Consider the following 17,584-nt stretch of genomic DNA (forward strand, 5'->3'; position numbering starts at 1 on the left):
ACCAGGGGAGTGTAATGAAGCTACTAAGAAGTACATTTTTAATAAATCGGAAAAAAATATTTCTACACTCAACTTTTAATTAATATATCTCTCTCTCTCTCTCTTTTCTCTTTCTTTCTTTTTCTTTCTCTCTCTCTCTTTTTCTATCTGTCTGTCTCTCTTTTTCTCTTTTCTCTCTCTCTTTATTTTTCTCTTTCTCTCTCTTTCTTTCTGTCTCTCTCTTTCTTTCTGTCTCTCTCTCTCTTTCTCTCTCTTTTTCTCTCTTTCTCTTTCTTTCTCTGTCTCTCTCTCTCTCTTTCTCTCTCTCTCTCTCTCTCTTTTTCTTTCTCTCTCTCTTTTTATCTCTCTCTTTTTCTCTCTTTCTCTTTTTCTCTCTTTCTCTCTGTTTATCTCTCTCTCTCTTTTACTGTATACCCTTTATTTTCTGATTAGAGATCCCCCTGTGCTCATCCCATGCTTTTGTGAACTCTGTCACCGTTTTCCTCTCCATCACTTAGGAAGGCTCATACCTGGTTACTTTATATTCCACTAGCCCGTTCTGCCTATGATATTTAACCATTCAGTGCTACTGAACATCAACACAGACCATCCTAGCACTATCCAATTAGTGCCGAGGTCAGTGGCGTAGCTGGTGAGGTTGGGACCTGGGGCGGTGACTCCTGGCATCAATGCACCATGTGCCCTCCAGGCCCCTTGAGTACATCCCGCTTTACTGCCCCTCCCCTCCCCTTGCATACCTCTTGAAATGTTTGCCAGTGCAAGCAGAATCTTCCACCTGCTGCTCGCACTGGCCTTGGCTCCGTTCCGACATCACATCTTGGTCCCTTGACCGGACAGCAATGTCAGAAGGGAGCTGAGGCTGGCACGAGCAGCAGGTGGAATATTCTCCTCAAACACGCCGGGGGGTGGAGAGGTGCTGGTGCCCAGGGCAAACCCCCCCCCCCAACACACACACATACTGCCCCTTACTACACCATCAGCCTGGGTGATCAGGGAATGACACAAACCCAAAACTTACCCAGTTAATGGCAATTTTCATTCCACTAACTGCGTTAATGCCCTTTGAAATCATCAAAAAATGTACTAAGTTGGCCCAATAAAAAGGTGTCATCTTTATCTTTTGTTTCATTTCCATTCATTACATGTAAAAGTACACTAACACAGCCACCACTCCACTTTATCCAAGATGTAAAGGAAAAACTTGTAGCTGCCATGTAACGGGTGTTATCCGAGGACAGCAGGCAGATATTCTCACATGCGTGGGTGACGTCACCCACAGAGCCCCAGTGCAGATAGTGAAAGAGTGATCTGTCACTTTAAATCCTTGAGGTCGCCTGAACCGTGCGTGCGTCAGCCCCTTTATAACTGCCCTGGGCTTCTTGGACATCCGGTTGAGTAACAAAGCTAAGAAGCCAAGTAGGGGAGGTGGGCGGGATTGTGAGAATATCTGCCTGCTGTCCTCGGATAACACCCGTTACAGGTAAGTAACTGTGCTTTATCCCAGGACAAGCAGGCAGCCTATTCTCATATGTGGGACTCACTAGCCGCCAGTGCCGGTATTAGACATGGCTAGGTCCCAGGGCAGAAATTTGGGAGGGAACCCCAAAGCCGACTACCAGCCCATGCCATCTTCAGCTTCCTGAATCAATCTTATAGCGCGGGGAGCATGAGCTGTTTGAATTGAAGGGGATTTCCTTGATACAGCCCTTAGGGGCGAAACGTAGGACTACGTCAGAGTACTTACCCCCACCCGCGTAGTATAAGATGAGTATATCACTTTAATATATTTATTGAAATAATTTAAAAATATTTAAAACTATATAAAATGACTATAAGAGACCAATGACAATTAGGGGTATCGATATTCTGTATGATCTAAAAGTTTAGTGGCATACAGATGATACCACTGAGGTCTGTGAGTTGTAAACTACTAAGATAAACTTACTTAAGATTCTCCTATTGATATTTATGCTGGCGATCTTCAGCTTCCAGCAGGCTTAGGGCTCTCTCTAACCATGGGAAAGTTGCCCTAATCGCACTCCTTGGTCTAACACCATCCCAGGCAGGTGTGATCTTTATATTTTGCACAGTCTAGGAGGAAATGGATCTTTCTATTTCTTCGGTGGTGTACTACGTGGAAGGTGTGGCTTCTTGGGATTTGGGTTTAATTTACTTTTTATCGTTTTTGGATCTTGGGCGGGTCTGGGGCAGAGCTTTTGCCCCTCCCAAACAAGAATAGTGATCCGCTGCCTATGTCATAGGCAGAAAAAGAGTGCTCCTGCGTTATCCAGCTGGTGTATTATGATTATTGCATGCTAACTGAATAATACAGAATTAATGGTGATATTCAGCAATTAGCGTCTCCTAATTAGGAGTCAGTACGTGCTCTCACACATGATCTGCACCCGTCAGTGCTGCATGAAATCTGGGTTTAGCGCACTGGAAAGTCCCACAATACAACAGGTATCTGGCCGGTTTACAATAAAATTATAAAAAGAGAAAAGAGTCATAAATATAAAAAGCCGATGGGTGAACATTAAGAACATAACTTGACTAACATGAAAGTGAGGATAAGAGGGAAAGGAGGGGGAAAGTTACATGTTTTGGAGAAGAAAGGGAGAAAGTGGGAATGGGGAAAAACATATTGGAAAGGGTTGCTTTTTTAAAGCTGTTGGTTAAATAAATTGGAATCAGCGAAGTGAAGGAGAGAAAAAAAAAAAAAAAAAGAAAAAAAAACCAAGAGGAGAGAAATAGAGAAGAAGAAGAGAAGTATAGGAAGGTGGCTTTAAAGACAGGCAAAGGCGTCACGAAATAAGAACGTCTTCAAGTTGGTTTTGAATTTATCTAAATGTTGTTCTTCTCTAAGTTGTTGTGGTAGGGCATTCCATAAAGTTGGGACACATTAGTAAAAGAGCCCCAAGGTTAGCTGAATATCCATCTGTTCGTATCTGAGTCACAGATTTCAAGTGTTCTTTGGAAGGGAAAGCTTTCTAGCCTCGTTGGATTGATTGGGGGGGATCATTACCTCAAACCTCTGCTACTATTTAATGCTTATTAAAGCTCTCTAGTCTCTATGAAAAAACAAAATTCTTCATTGCCTCCCCTCACCTGCTTGACAATAAAACCCCACTATGCATCAATAAACTCAACTACCCTATTCAGCCCACCATGAAAATACTAGGTGTTATTCTAGACCAATGCCTAACAATGAAGGAACAAGTGGATTCCCTATTCAGAAAAGGTTTCCTTACTCTCTGGAAACTCAGAACCATTAAATCATACTTCAATACGTCAACATTCAGAATCCTAGTGCAATCCCTCATACTGAGTCAGCTTGACTACTGCAACATCACCTATCTAGCAATCTCACAAAAGAATATGAGACGTCACGTCTCCAAATAATGCAAAATGCTGCGGTCAGACTTATCTTCGGGCTGAAGAAATTCGACCACGTGACACCCTACTATCGGCAGCTGCACTGGCTACCAACGGAAGCTCGAGTAAGGTTTAAATTTGCCTGCCTCTGCTTCAAAATACTATACGGCCTGACCCCCAAGTACATAACGGACCTTTTCACATTTTCTAATAACAAACTCAAGAGAAACACATACCCAAAACTCATTTCCCCTCCAGTTAGAGGCTGCAAAATGAAAAAAACACCACGAACACCTTCTCTCTCACCAAGCAGTCCTATGGGACAAAGACCTAGAGTCTTCTAGACCAACTGCTTTCGCCCACTACATACGGGGAATTCAGGAAACGCCTAAAAGCATACCTGTTCCAGAAATACCTAAACAATTGACCCGCTCTCCCTCTCCCTCCCCCCTCCCTATTCCACCTGAACTTACAGCACTGTTATAAATATAATCTGTTATCTTCATCTTATCGTAACTTTACGTTGCTATTTATCCCCAACAGGTCCTGTCGGACATTACCTACTAAAATGTACATATTACATTTTCGCTCAGCAAATTGTATTTCTATACTATTGCCTCCTAAGGTCTCTGATCTCTGTATTTCCTCTGAATATCTACTTATTGTATTTCGCTGAATGTCCAGCACTCTTGATTGTAAACCGCCTAGAAGTCGCAAGATTGTGGCGGTATAGAAGAATAAAGTTATTATTATTATTATTATGATCTTGAAGTGGGGGGCAGAAATGTCATCTGTATTAAGAACATAAGAACATAAGAAGTTGCCTCCACCGGGATCAGACCAGAGGTCCATCGCACCCAGCGGTCCGCACCCGCGGCGGCCCATCAGGTCCATGACCTGTCAAAGTGTTCCCTGCCCTAAAAAAAAAACCTATCCTTACTTCTATCTGTATCCTTCAATCCCCTTTTCCTTCAAGAATTTATCCAAACCTTCTTTGAATCCCTGTAGTGTCTTCTGCCCCACCACAACCTCCGGGAGTGCGTTCCATGTGTCCACCACTCTCTGGGTGAAGAAGAACTTCCTGGCATTGGTTCTAAACCTATCCCCTTTCAGTTTCTCCGAGTGCCCCCTTGTACTTGTTGTTCCCCACAGTCTGAAGAATCTGTCCCTGTCTACCTTATCTATGCCTTTCAGGATCTTGAAAGTTTGTATCATGTCTCCTCTAAGTCTCCTCTTTTCCAGGTAGAACAGCCCCAGCTGTTCTAGCCTGTCGGCATATGAAAGGTTTTCCATACCTCTTACCATTTTCGTCGCTCTTCTCTGGACCCCCTCAAGCAATGCTATGTCCTTCTTGAGGTACGGCGACCAATACTGGACACAGTACTCCAGATGCGGGCGCACCATTGCACGGTACAGTGGCATGATGACTTCCTTTGTCCTGGTCGTGATACCCTTCTTGATGATACCCAGCATTCTGTTTGCTTTCTTTGAGGCTGTCGCGCATTGTGCTGATGCTTTCATTGTTGTATCCACCAGCACACCCAGGTCTCTTTCAATGGTACTTACATCTAGCAATGTTCCCCCCATTGTATAGCTGAACATCGGGTTCTTTTTCCCAACATGCATGACCTTGCATTTCTCTATATTAAAACGCATCTGCCACTTTTTGGCCCACTCTTCCAGCTTCGTTAGGTCCCTTTGCAGGTTTTCACAGTCTTCCGTGGTTCTAACCCTGCTGCAGAGTTTGGTGTCATCTGCAAATTTGATAACCTCACATTTCGTCCCTGTCTCCAGATCGTCTATAAATATATTGAACAGGAGCGGTCCCAACACCGACCCCTGCGGAACTCCGCTCGTGACCCGTTGCCAGTCTGAGTATTGGCCCTTCACTCCAACCCTCTGTTTTCTGCCCGCCAGCCAGTGTTTAATCCATCGGTATACATCCCCCTCCACTCCGTGGTTCCACAGCTTCCTAAGCAGCCGTTCGTGGGGTACCTTGTCGAAAGCTTTTTGGAAGTCGAGGTAAATTATGTCTATGGGTTCCCCTTTGTCTATCTGGCTGTTTATTCCCTCAAAGAAATGTAGTAAGTTTGTGAGGCAAGACCTTCCCTTGCAGAAGCCATGTTGGCTCTCCCTCAGCTGCCCATTTTTTTCCATGTGCTCGCAGATGCTGTCCTTAATAAGTGCTTCCATCATCTTACCCAGAACCGAAGTCAAGCTCACCGGCCTGTAGTTTCCCGGGTCTCCTCTTGATCCTTTCTTAAAGATAGGCGTGACATTTGCTATTTTCCAGTCCTCCGGGATCTCCCCAGTTTTCAATGATAGATTACATATTTGCTGGAGTGTTTCCGCTATTTCCTTTCTCAGTTCTTTTAGTACCCTTGGGTGGATTCCATCCGGGCCCGGTGATTTGTCGCTTTTTAATCTATCTATCTGTCGTAGGACGTCCTCATGGCTTACTTCTATTCGCTCCAGCTTTTCATCTAGATCCCCACTTATAATCTCCTCAGGTTCTGGTACATTGGATGTGTCCTCGCTCGTGAAGACCGACGAGAAAAACTTGTTTAACCTGTCTGCTACCTCTTTTTCCTCTCTTACCACTCCCTTTCTGGTTCCATCATCCAACGGTCCCACTTCCTCCCTTGCCGGTTGCCTCCCCTTCACGTACCTAAAGAACGGTTTGAAGTTTCTCGCCTCCCCAGCCAGCTTCTCTTCGTATTCTCTTTTTGCTTCCCTAACCACTCGGTGGCACTCTTTCTGGTGTTTTTTGTGTTCCTTCCGGTTTTCCTCAGTTTGGTCCTTTTTCCATTTTCTGAATGATGATTTCTTGTCGCTTATCGCCTTCTTCACTTCCTTTGTTATCCACACCTTGTTTTTTGTTTGATTTTGTTTGCGCCCTTTCCTAAACCTGGGGATGTACTTGTTTTGTGCTTTTTGCACCATGTTCTTGAGTAGGGACCAGGCTTTCTCTACGGTCTCCATCTTCCGTGAGCTGTTTCTGAGTTTATGTCTCACCATTTTCCTCATAGCTTCGTAGTTCCCTTTTCTGAAGTTGAGTGCCATCGCTGTGGTTCTCTTCACTTTTGATGTTCCCATTTCTAGTTTGTACTGGATCATGTTGTGATCACTGTTTCCTAGTGGCCCTACTACTACCACCTCCTTTGCGGGGCCCCCTAGACCGTTGAGGATTAGGTCAAGAGTGGTATCTCCTCGTGTCGGTTCCTGGACCAGCTGCTCCAAGAAGCAATCCCTCACAGCCTCCAGGAACTTTGTTTCCCTCGCGCTGCTGGAGTGTCCAATGCTCCAGTCTATCCCAGGGTGGTTGAAGTCTCCCATAACCGTCACCCTTCCGCTTTTGCATTCCTGCCTCAATTCTGCTTCCAGGTCATTGTCACTTGTTTCCATCTGTCCAGGTGGGCGATAATAAAGTCCCAATTTTGTGTCGGCTCCCTTTCTTCCTGGTAACTTAACCCATAGCGATTCCAAACCTTCTGCCCTTGTTGCCGTATCCATTCTGGTCGAGTGAATGGAGTCCTTTATGTATAGCGCTATTCCTCCTCCCTTTTTACATGTCCTGTCTTTCCTATAGAGTTTATAACCTGGTAGTACTATGTCCCATTTGTTGTCCTCAGACCACCATGTTTCTGTGATTCCAATTATGTCTAGGTCCTCTTTGTTGGCCATGACTTCCAGCTCTCCCATTTTGGTCCTTAGACTCCTTGCATTGGCGTACAAGCAATTTAAGTTTTGGTTTTTTACTTTCCCTGTTGTTCTTCCTTGTGGGTTGATTCTCTTGTCGTCCCCTTCTTGGGGTGCCAGCCCCTGAGTCCCATTTTGTTCGTCCCCTTCCCATGGTGTGATGTCTTTGTCCTCAGCTGTCTTCCTCATTTCTGCATGTCCTTTTAGTTCCTGCTGTTTTTCCTTCTTTTCGCTCTCTAATTTCACTTGTTCCTTGAACTCCTGTAGTTCGTCTTTGAGTTCTTTTTCGCAATTTTCCCGCTTGCCTTGGAGGCCTACTTTGCATTTTTCCCTTTCAGTGTCTTCCTTAGATATTCCTTCCCGAAGCGTCGACACCAGATCGACTGTCAGCTTTCCCCCTCTCCTCAGTTTAAAGCCTTGTCTATTGTGCTCTTGACGTTATTTGCCAGCATTCTTGTTCCTGTCGTGCTCAGGTGCAGTCCGTCCCTCCTGTAGAGCTTATTCTTACCCCAAAAAGTTGACCAGTTCCTTACAAAGTGGAAGCCTTCCTCTTCGCACCATCTCCTCAGCCATGCGTTTATGGCTTGCAGCTCGGTCTGCCTCCTTACATCTGCCTTCGGTACTGGCAGGATCTCTGAGAAAGCTATCTTCCGTGTCCTCAGCTTCAACTTCCTTCCCAGGGTCTGGAACTGCTCGGTTAGTGTAGTCCTGCTGTAATTTCTTCTGCTGACGTCGTTTGTTCCAACATGGATTATCACCGCTGTCTCCTCTGTCTCCGCTCCTTCCAGGATCCTCTCGATTCTGTCGGTGATGTCCTTCGTTCTTGCCCCTGGGAGACATGTCACTAGCCGGTCCTCTCTCCCTCCTGCTACGTGACTGTCAACTTCTCTCAGGATTGAGTCACCCACTATGACTGCAGATTTCCCCTTCTTCAGTTTCCTTTTTGGTCTTAAATCTGTATCTTTGGTATGGTCCTCTACTTCTCCCTCAGAGTTCTGGTGGGTCTTGGCCTCCTCTCTCTGCTCGGGTATTCCACAAAGTCCTTCTCCCCCAGCGTCTGGTGGATTCCGTCCTCCATCTGGTGGATTCTGTCTTTCATCAGTTGGGTCCTGTCCGACTTGCTGGTGATCCTGTACCCCCACCATCCTGCAGGCCTCCTCGATGAATTTCTCGAGCTCCCTAACTTGCTCCTCAATGTGGCTGTCTCTGGTGGGGTCCTCAGTTGCCCAGCATGGTTCTTCTAAAGCACGGAGCCCCTCCAGCTCCTGGACCTTGACCTGCAGTCTCCCGACCTCATTCTTCAGGCTTTCCAGTTCCTGACACCGACTGCATATGTACGCCTGCCTCCCGGAGGGGAGGTAGTCGTACATATGACACTCTGTGCAGTAGACTGGAAAGCTCCGCTGGGTGCCTGCTGCCTCCATTTCTTCTTCTCCTTTCTTTAGTCTCTCAGTGTGTGTGAGGTGTAAAAGTGGTGCCTGGCGTGCAGCTACCTGAAAAAGAAGAGAAAGAGAATGAGTAAGAGAAGAAAATACCTACAGTTTGTGGTTTAGATGTAGCTGCTGGGCGCCTGGCTCCTTCACAAGGCTCCTTCGCAAAGGCGCTCTCGCTAAGGCGAGCGCCTTTGCTGCTCGCCTTCGCTGCGCGCCGAACGGCTGCGTGCCGTTGGCTCCCCCCCTTTTAAGGGGGAGTCCGGGCGCTCCAACGCTACTGGTGACTCGTGGGGGGTGGGCGGAGCTTTCTCTCGCCGCTACCCCACTCTGCCTGCCTTTGCCTGCTGTTCCTCCCTCGTGTCCTCCTCGCTCTCTCCTAAGCCTCCTCCACGCTCTCTCCTGGTGCCTGCTTGTGCCTGCTACCTCCCCGACTCGGCCCGAAGCAAGTGCCCTGGCGCCGCGGTTCTCCTCCTTTTAAGGGGGAGTCCGGGCACTCCGACGCTACTGGTGACTCGTGGGGGGTGGGCGGAGCTTTCTCTCGCCGCTACCCCACTCTGCCTGCCTTTGCCTGCTGTTCCTCCCTCGTGTCCTCCTCGCTCTCTCCTAAGCCTCCTCCACGCTCTCTCCTGGTGCCTGCTTGTGCCTGCTACCTCCCCGACTCGGCCCGAAGCAAGTGCCCTGGCGCCGCGGTTCTCCTCCTTTTAAGGGGGAGTCCGGGCGCTCCGACGCTACTGGTGACTCGTGGGGGGTGGGCGGAGCTTTCTCTCGCCGCTACCCCACTCTGCCTGCCTTTGCCTGCTGTTCCTCCCTCGTGTCCTCCTCGCTCTCTCCTAAGCCTCCTCCACGCTCTCTCCTGGTGCCTGCTTGTGCCTGCTACCTCCCCGACTCGGCCCGAAGCAAGTGCCCTGGCGCCGCGGTTCTCCTTCTTTTAAGGGGGAGTCCGGGCGCTCCGAAGCTACTGGTGACTCGTAGGGGGTGGGCGGAGCTTTCTCTCGCCGCTACCCCACTCTGCCTGCCTTTGCCTGCTGTTCCTCCCTCGTGTCCTCCTCGCTCTCTCCTAAGCCTCCTCCACGCTCTCTCCTGGTGCCTGCTTGTGCCTGCTACCTCCCCGACACGGTGGCTGTTACCCGAAACGGTGACAAAAAAAAAAGGTCACCGTGAGTATGGGGACAAGGCCATTCACTGCCCTGTGGAGCAGTAAATGGTCTTGTCTCCGCAGTTAAGGGAGTGAGCACGCGCCGTGAACGGGCGTGCGGTCTGGCAGCCCCCTCTCTTTCATCAACCGTCCGGGCATCTCCCTCCCTTCCCCTTACCTTCCCTTCGTGATGATTTCTATAAGGCTATGTGTTCTATTGCAGCCGGAGCCTTGAAGTTGCGTCGCGTGTAGCTGCTGGAAAGGTTTCCTCTGACACAACTTCCTGTTTCCAGTTGCATCAGAGGAGACTTTTCTAGCAGCCTCACGTGACGCGACTTCAAGGCTCCGGCTGCAATAAAACACATAGCCTTATAGAAATCGCCACAAAGGGAAGGTAAGGGGAAGGGAGGGAGGGAGATGCACGGCCGGCGGGAGGGAGCTGCTGGATCGCACGAAGGGGGCTGGGGGGGGTGGAGAGGAGAAGACGCTGAAGCAGCCTGAAGGGAACTGGGGAAGAGAGAGAGGAGAGAAGATGCTGGGAAATGGGAAAGAGAGAGTGGGAAGAAGACGCTGGGAAAGAGGAATATTTGTCTCACTATCCCCTTTTGACTCTTCCCTATCAATCTCCCCTGCCTTTTCTCCTTACCGCCCCACCTACCTTCCCCAATCCCATCCACTTTGGTTAACTCCTTCTACTGAACATTTTTCTTCTCTCTAGGTTTGCGGGGACGGGGCAGTGACAGGGACCGAGCTCGTGGGGACGGGACGGTGACAGGGACCAAACTCGCGGGGACGGGTACAAATTTTTTCCCCGTGTCATTCTCTAATCTGTACGCAGATACCAAAACTCAAAAAGATCGGTATGTAAGCCAGGCAATTCAGGTGTCAGAAAAACAATATGTGAGAAAAAAATGAAAAGAGCCCTCAAATGAATATTTTGCCCAACATAGGTGACTCACTTGTAGAGCTATTTTTCATGTGGCTCCTTTTCAAGCACCCTACAACTTAAAGTGTTCACTTGTGCTCACAGCAATGTGCCATTAAACATAATAGTCAAATCATAAAAATATATAAATCAGACCAGCAAAAACGATGCCTGGATTTGAATGCAAAAATCAATAAGAGAGTCGCTTATCTAGCAACATTATTACTATTGTGGCTTCTCTCAAGGGTAGTCATTAATGTTGATGCTATCAAAAGTCCCACCATATCCTCCAAAACGTCCAACCCTCCAGGATTTTGTTTCAAGAATTGTTTCAAAGACTTGGGTGGTGACAGTTCTTTGTCCTACTGAATGGAATAAACTCCCATTGGACATCTGGATATTGGACAATTTAAAGCTATTTAAAGCTTGCTTGCATCCATATCTAGTGTACGTAGAATAAGATCATTCTTGAAGAATACTGGATCAGTGATTTGTTCTGTCCTGAGTTATAACAATGAGCCAATAATGATCTACTTGAATCTGCAACTACCGTGTTTCCCTGAAAATAAGACAGTGTCTTATATTAATTTTAGGCTCAAAAAAGGCACTAGGTCTTATTTTCAGGGTATGTACATGATCATCTCTCCCTTCCTCTCCTTCACCCCAATTCTGCCTCTTTCCTTTCTCTCCTCCACATGTGCAGCTTCTATCCTACCCTCCCTCCCATCCCTCATGCAGCAGGACCCATGCCCAGCTTCCCTTCCCTCGCTCCCATCCCTCGTGCAGCAGGACCCTTGAGCGAGCACCGCCCCCCTCCCCCAGCACCCACACCTGCCGCGCAGCCGAATCCCTATCTTTCCCACCCTCCCATCGGAAACCCGCCGCGAGCCTTACTTACCTCCCTATGCAGCGTTGGGCCGGCAGCACGCTAAACAGGCTGCTTTGGCCTTGTCCACTCGTGAATTCGGTCTGCCTAGGCATCAGTAATGTGGCAGACTGAATTCACGAGCAGACAAAGCTGTAGCAGCCAGTTTAGCATGCTGCCGGCCCGACGCTGCTTAGGGAGGTAAGTAAGGCTCGCGGCGGTGTTCTAAATAGAGGGAGGGAAGGAAGGATGGAGATTCGGCTGCGGTGGTGGGGGGAGCAGTGCTTGCTCAAAGGTTCTGCTGCACAAGGGATGGGAGGGAAGGAAAACTGCTGGTGAATCCCGGGACTAGGGCTTATTTTAGGAGTAGGGCTTATATTAAGACCTACCCCGAAAATCCTGCTAGGGCTTATTTTTGGGGAACATGGTATGTATTTGTAACTAAAACCTAACTTTATTAATAACTGTACTTGCAGCTCTGTTGTATGTCCATTGTAACTTCCTGGGTAACTGACCCAAGCTCTTGTAATGTAATCTGACCTTGAACTGAATGGATTGAGGTGGAATAGAAAACCTGATTAGCATAACATAACACTTAAAACTGTATGTGTCTTTCAATTTTTGTTGATTGCTTTTAAATATGTTTTCTTGTAACCAGTGCATTTTTTTCTAGCACAAAAGGTGCCAGAACTCAAACACCAAGCCATTCTTCAGGAGTGGGGTGATCACTGAGGGACCTACCTCACAGCAGCCAGGCCCCCTGCAACCAGCCACAGAATCCATGAGGGCTAGAGTCTCAAACTTTGCGTTAAAAACTGATGGGCTGATGTCACAGCCGTTCTTGTAGCGATTTCAAAATAAAACGAGTCATTCTGAAAAAAATGCTCATGCAAATGAGGTTGGCGGAGAATAGCGAAGGTTCACTAAATTTGCACGTGACCATCTCTGGTGATAGCGATGAGCACATGTGCAGAATAAATGCACAAAATAACCCAACCAAATCAAAGATTGGTAGGAGGGATGCCCACTCCCTCCCAGCGCCCCGACATTCCTTCCCCCAGCAGCGGGAGAGATGCCCACTCTTTCCTGCTATGTCGCACAATCACTCAACACTGCTAATTCCCCCACCTCCCCACAGTGGTAGGGATATCCACCCCCTGCCACTGCCAAGCAATACCCCCCAGGCAGCAGGAGAGATGCCCTCTCCCCCCCCTGTGCCTCCGACAACTCCACCCTTCCCCCTTATCAGAAGGTCCTCCCCAGGTCAGAGAGATGCCTACTCCCTCCGGCCAGCAGGCCTGCCTCTTCAAAATGGCAGGCCTTCCCCTGCACTGGGCAGGCTCCTAAGGCTCTGATTGGCCCAGGTTGTTTAAGGACCCTCCTATGGGAGGGGCCTTAGGCATCTGGACCAATCAGAGCCTTATGCCCCCTCCTCAGTGAATCCGGGGAGAGGCCCAAGGCTCTGATTGACATAGATGGCAGTGTGTAAGGAACTATGATCCCCTTTTACGAAGCTGCATTAGGATTTTTTATCGCCGGCTGTGGCGGTGTTAGTTCCGATGCTCCTAGAATTCCTTTGAGCATTGGAACTAATACCGTTGCAACTGGTGATTTTAAAAAAAAACTTAACGTGGCATTGTAAAAGGGGGAGGGGTATATTATGTTATGATAGAGTGAGGATGTTCCATCCAACTATTTCGAAAGGAAGAATAGTCACCTTTATCCATATAAGCAAGCCATTTAATTTAAATTGTCTCCACCTCTACAGATGGCAGTGTTGAATATTTGTGGATTGCTTAACCCTTTCAGGACCATAAGGATCGTAGGCCAATTTTTGTGGTTTTGACGACATTTTTATGGTAAAAAGGGCTTGCAGATGCCAAAAAATTGATTTTTTTTTTTTTGGTGAAATATCATTATTTTTATTTAAAAAAATCAAACCTCTGGCTTATGGACAGTGTGGCAAGTGAATCTTCTCGTCAATCTGGCAACGACGCTAATGAATGAATGTCGGAACCAGTTTGTTTACATAAAGGCAGTATCATATGGAATCCGTACATATCAAATTTAGAACTGTAGACTATCCCAATCAAAATGTATAGGATTTTAAAGTTATGGGACAAATATGTCCCTTGGTCCTGAAAGGGTTAAACACCACAGCAGGCATTTTAAAGAAATGATCAACACAGGGTTTACATATCGACCCATTTAGTGCTAGTGACACCCATTAAAGACCTTTCTACTAAAGAAAAGCACAGGGCATTCACATCATAACATACAAATGTTAGATCACTAGAGATGAAAAAGGTTGGTCCTGAATTTCAAAGATAGTTTTGCATTGGCTGGCAGGCAGCAAATATATCACTTGCTTATCTGTATGGATAAAATTTGACAACGGTAAAAACTGAGCTGGCAATTATCCATGTGAAGGGCATTTCGATATTACGGTGCTCAAAGGAAGTGCAGATACAGACAGAGACTGTGTCTGAATTCAAGAAAGCCTGGGATAGGCATGTGGGATCTCTTAGATGGAGGAGGAGATAGTGGATGCTGCGAATGGGCCATTTGGCCTTTATCTGCCATCATGTTACAATGTTTCTACAGTCATAAAGTTCTGTACTACTACCACCCACCAAGAAAAAGGAGAACACAGAACCTCTTCACTTATCCACCACTCAACGGTACCTGTCGTAAGAAACTCTATGACAACCTCCTGGGGACACAGGCAGCTAAAATAGACTCTGACATCTCTAAATTATTGACCAAAACAACAGACATAAAAGAGTTCCGCAAAGAAATAAAAACACTACTGTTCAAAAAATATCTCCCATCACTCTAACCACCGCCCAATGAGTTCCCATTCAACGACTTCGGAATCACTCATCCATATCATCTCTTTGTCTGTGATCAAGAATGTACTGTAACTCTTCTACACTACACCCGACTTAACTGATCGAGTTGACATGTATTACCTCTGCAAAATGCATTATCTTCTGCTATATGTATTATCTTCTGTAATAAGTAATATCTTCTGTGAAATTGTAATATCATAACTCTTCACTGTTCCTGTAACTTACTCCTATCCTGAAATGTAATTCTACTGGAATGTCCCAGATATTTTCTATATTGTAATCCGCCTAGAACCGCAAGGCACAGGCGGAATAGAAATCCGTAATGTAATGTAATGTAATGTAACAATGCAGGTGTAAAGAACTTTAACCTGTAGGAAGAGGAAATGCAAATGTTAAGAGCCTTAGCCAATAGGGAGAGGAGGAGATAGTGGATGCTGCGGATTGGAAGACTGGATGGGCCATGTGGCCTTTATCTGCCATCATGTTTCTATGTTTCTAAAACCTTTGTAAGCACTGTTCTGTGAGAGCATACGTGAGTGACATTTCCTGAAAATGCAAGGGTGATGCACGGGGGACGTAGGTGTGCATCCCAGTTATGCATGACACACAGGGCCAGATTCTGCAAATGACGCCATTATCAGTGGCTGCCTAAAAAAGCACCGCTGAGCGCATGTCAGTCGCGTGGCAGCGCTGTCTACAGAATCGCGACTTGCATGAAAGAGGTGCCAGAAATGTAGGCCAGGGTTTTGAAGGTCTACATTTCCGGTCCCTACCTCTAGCGCGAATCACATCTACAGAGGCGCCTAACGGCATTTCTGTCGTTGGTCATGCCTGCTTTGGCCGTAGGTGCCTCCATAGCCGTGATTATGGCGCTGCTTCGTGAGGAGGTTACATTTTTTTTATTTAAAAGAGTTCTTAAGTAGATTTTAAGGATGCTGCCACTTAACTTAAAGTGCTGTTTGTCAAATCAGCCCCTAAGGACCAGATGCTATAAACTACATCGTAGGTGCTGCTCAGGACGGTTGTCAATCAACCACTAGGCACTGCTTATAGAATCCCATCTAACGGCGCCTAGGCATACTTCGGCATTGCTAAATGTCCTAGAGGATTTACTTGGCCTAATTTACCAGCAGTAGGTGTCATAAGGCATCGGAAGGCACCTCCAATTAGGTGTCACTAGGCATCTTAAGAGTTCAGTGCCGAACTCTTAATTAGTTATTTTAATTTATTTTTTTTTTGATTGGCCGAAAACTGGTGTAGTCAATTACCATGCCAATTAAGCCAATTTTTTCAAAAAAGTTGGGTGTGGATTCTGAAGTTAGGCACAACTAGGCATCCTCGATTAAGGTGCTTAATGTAGGCACCCTATACAGAATCAGGCCCTCATAGAATACTATAAGAGACCTATGTGCTTGTTGCATTTGGGTACACTCAGTTACACTAGGTCTATGGCTGGTGTAACTGCACGCAAATAAATGTAAGATGCTCAATGCCGAGTTACGTTAGTATGGCTTAATAGAATTTGGGCACCCAGATGCTGTAATAGGGCTCTCACTGCACAGCACTGGGACACCTAAAAGGATGCACTTATAGAATTGTGCCTATAGTGGCTGTTTTCAACTGATAAAAGATACTATAAGTAGCAAACCAGAAGTAAACAAGATAGTTTCTGGTACAGGCGTAAGTAAATGGATAATCACTGCTTAAAAACATATGTAAAAAAAATTTGTATTAACCACATTTTCCCCCCTTTTTACAGACGCTTAATAAGAACAATTTAATTCCGGATGAAAGGACCAACTTTTACCCTTTACAGCAGACCAATGTGTACACTACAACGTATTATCCTGCTACAATGAACAAATATGATTATAGGCCTGAGGCCTCTCCTGGAAGGACCTTCACTAACAGCTGAGAATTTATAGGTACTATAAACACTGGATTATTTTCTGTCATTCATTTTTTTTTCTCTCAGTTGTTTTGTGGACCAAATCAAGAGCTGTTGCTATGGTACACTGGACCCAGTTCTTCTGTTGCATTCCTTGAATGCACGCAACTGGTTAGTTAAGGAGGATGGCCAGATCCGAGGTTATTCTCTGCAGACTTTTCTGGATACCCAGATGGAGAAGGCACTTTGACGTGACTGTGAATATTTATGGTCAGAAGATCAGCAATTGTCTTGAAGCAAAATATACTGTGAAAAACATCTGCTGTCAAATTTTTCCAAGGGACACAATCATAAACTTCGCTTGGCCTTGAGACTATACATCAAAACGCATAATATAAACAAACGAGCAAAAATATGAAACAGATGGCCTGTGTTGCATGCTGGGCCACTATGGACTTCAGTCCTCCTTCACAACTGCAATCACATTTCTGAGTTGAGATTTCCACTACAGTTACTTCTCAATGAGCATTCACAATATAACCTGAAAATTCCTCTTAGCGCAAATTAGCCTAAAATATTTTCTTTTGGGCAGTATTTAGGTCAGCTTCAAAGGTAACGAGAGAAGCTCCTTAAGTACTCACCTCAAAGAAACCTTTATAAGCATTTAGAACCTACGGCAAAATAAAATTTACATAGACGGTGAAAAGCTAAAGTCAAACTGTGGACTCAATTTACAAAATCTTCCATGTAATCTTCTTACCGATGGAGGAGAGAGTCGAGATGCAGAGAATGGTGGCATCCTTCTAAGGACATTCATTCAGACCCTTGCTTTGTGTACGCTGTCTTCAGGCAGATAAAACTTTGATGGCCACTCTGTTCCCTGGGTAAATGCCCATATTTGCTATTTCCAATATATTTTTTATTTACTACTTGACAGAGAGAGAGAGAGAGAAGGGGAATTCAGAGGTTTTTTTTTGTGTGTGGTGGGGGAGGGGTGTCAATATTTTTTTATAGAAATGCCTTCATAGTAAAATGTACCAGAATATTTGCTGCACATTTGCACGTCTTCCAATTAGTATTCCACTGAAGAATGCAGCTCAGTCATTATTTGCCAGTATATTTTCTATTTCTTAGGGCAAAAAAAAAAAATTCTACTAAAACTAATAAAAACAAGTTTTTCTGTAGAGTTCAAGTGTCCAAACGTGGATTGTTGTCATGTGTCTTCCCAAACAGTATGTCGTCGACCAAAAGGCAATACAATGGACTCCTTTTACGAAGGTTCACTAGCGGTTTTAGTGAGTACTTCATTGCCCCGCACGCTACACGCTAACGCCTCCATAGAGCTGGCATTAGTTCTTGGCGCATAGCGCAAGGTTAGCCCGTATGGCAATGCAGCATGCGATAAAAATGCT

At 46.0% G+C, this 17,584-nt stretch overlaps 1 protein-coding gene across 5 annotated transcripts in view; it reads left to right on the forward strand.

Moving 5' to 3' along the window:
- The window catches only part of SEMA5B (semaphorin 5B), a 653,562-nt gene extending 636,245 nt beyond the window's left edge, over positions 1-17,317 (forward strand). For 3 of the 5 annotated variants that reach the window (XM_033946987.1, XM_033946985.1, XM_033946984.1), the window contains one exon: positions 16,044-17,316. In XM_033946987.1, the coding sequence (XP_033802878.1) occupies positions 16,044-16,199 (156 nt within the window). In that variant the 3' untranslated portion in view covers positions 16,200-17,316. Of the gene's footprint in view, positions 1-16,043 lie in introns of all 5 variants that reach the window. The other 2 variants (XM_033946982.1, XM_033946983.1) reach the window with 1 other exon arrangement.
- The last annotated feature ends 267 nt before the right edge of the window (positions 17,318-17,584 follow it).

This window comes from Geotrypetes seraphini, chromosome 5, assembly GCF_902459505.1.
Source record: "Geotrypetes seraphini chromosome 5, aGeoSer1.1, whole genome shotgun sequence".
In the NCBI taxonomy this organism is placed as follows: Eukaryota; Metazoa; Chordata; class Amphibia; order Gymnophiona; family Dermophiidae; genus Geotrypetes; species Geotrypetes seraphini.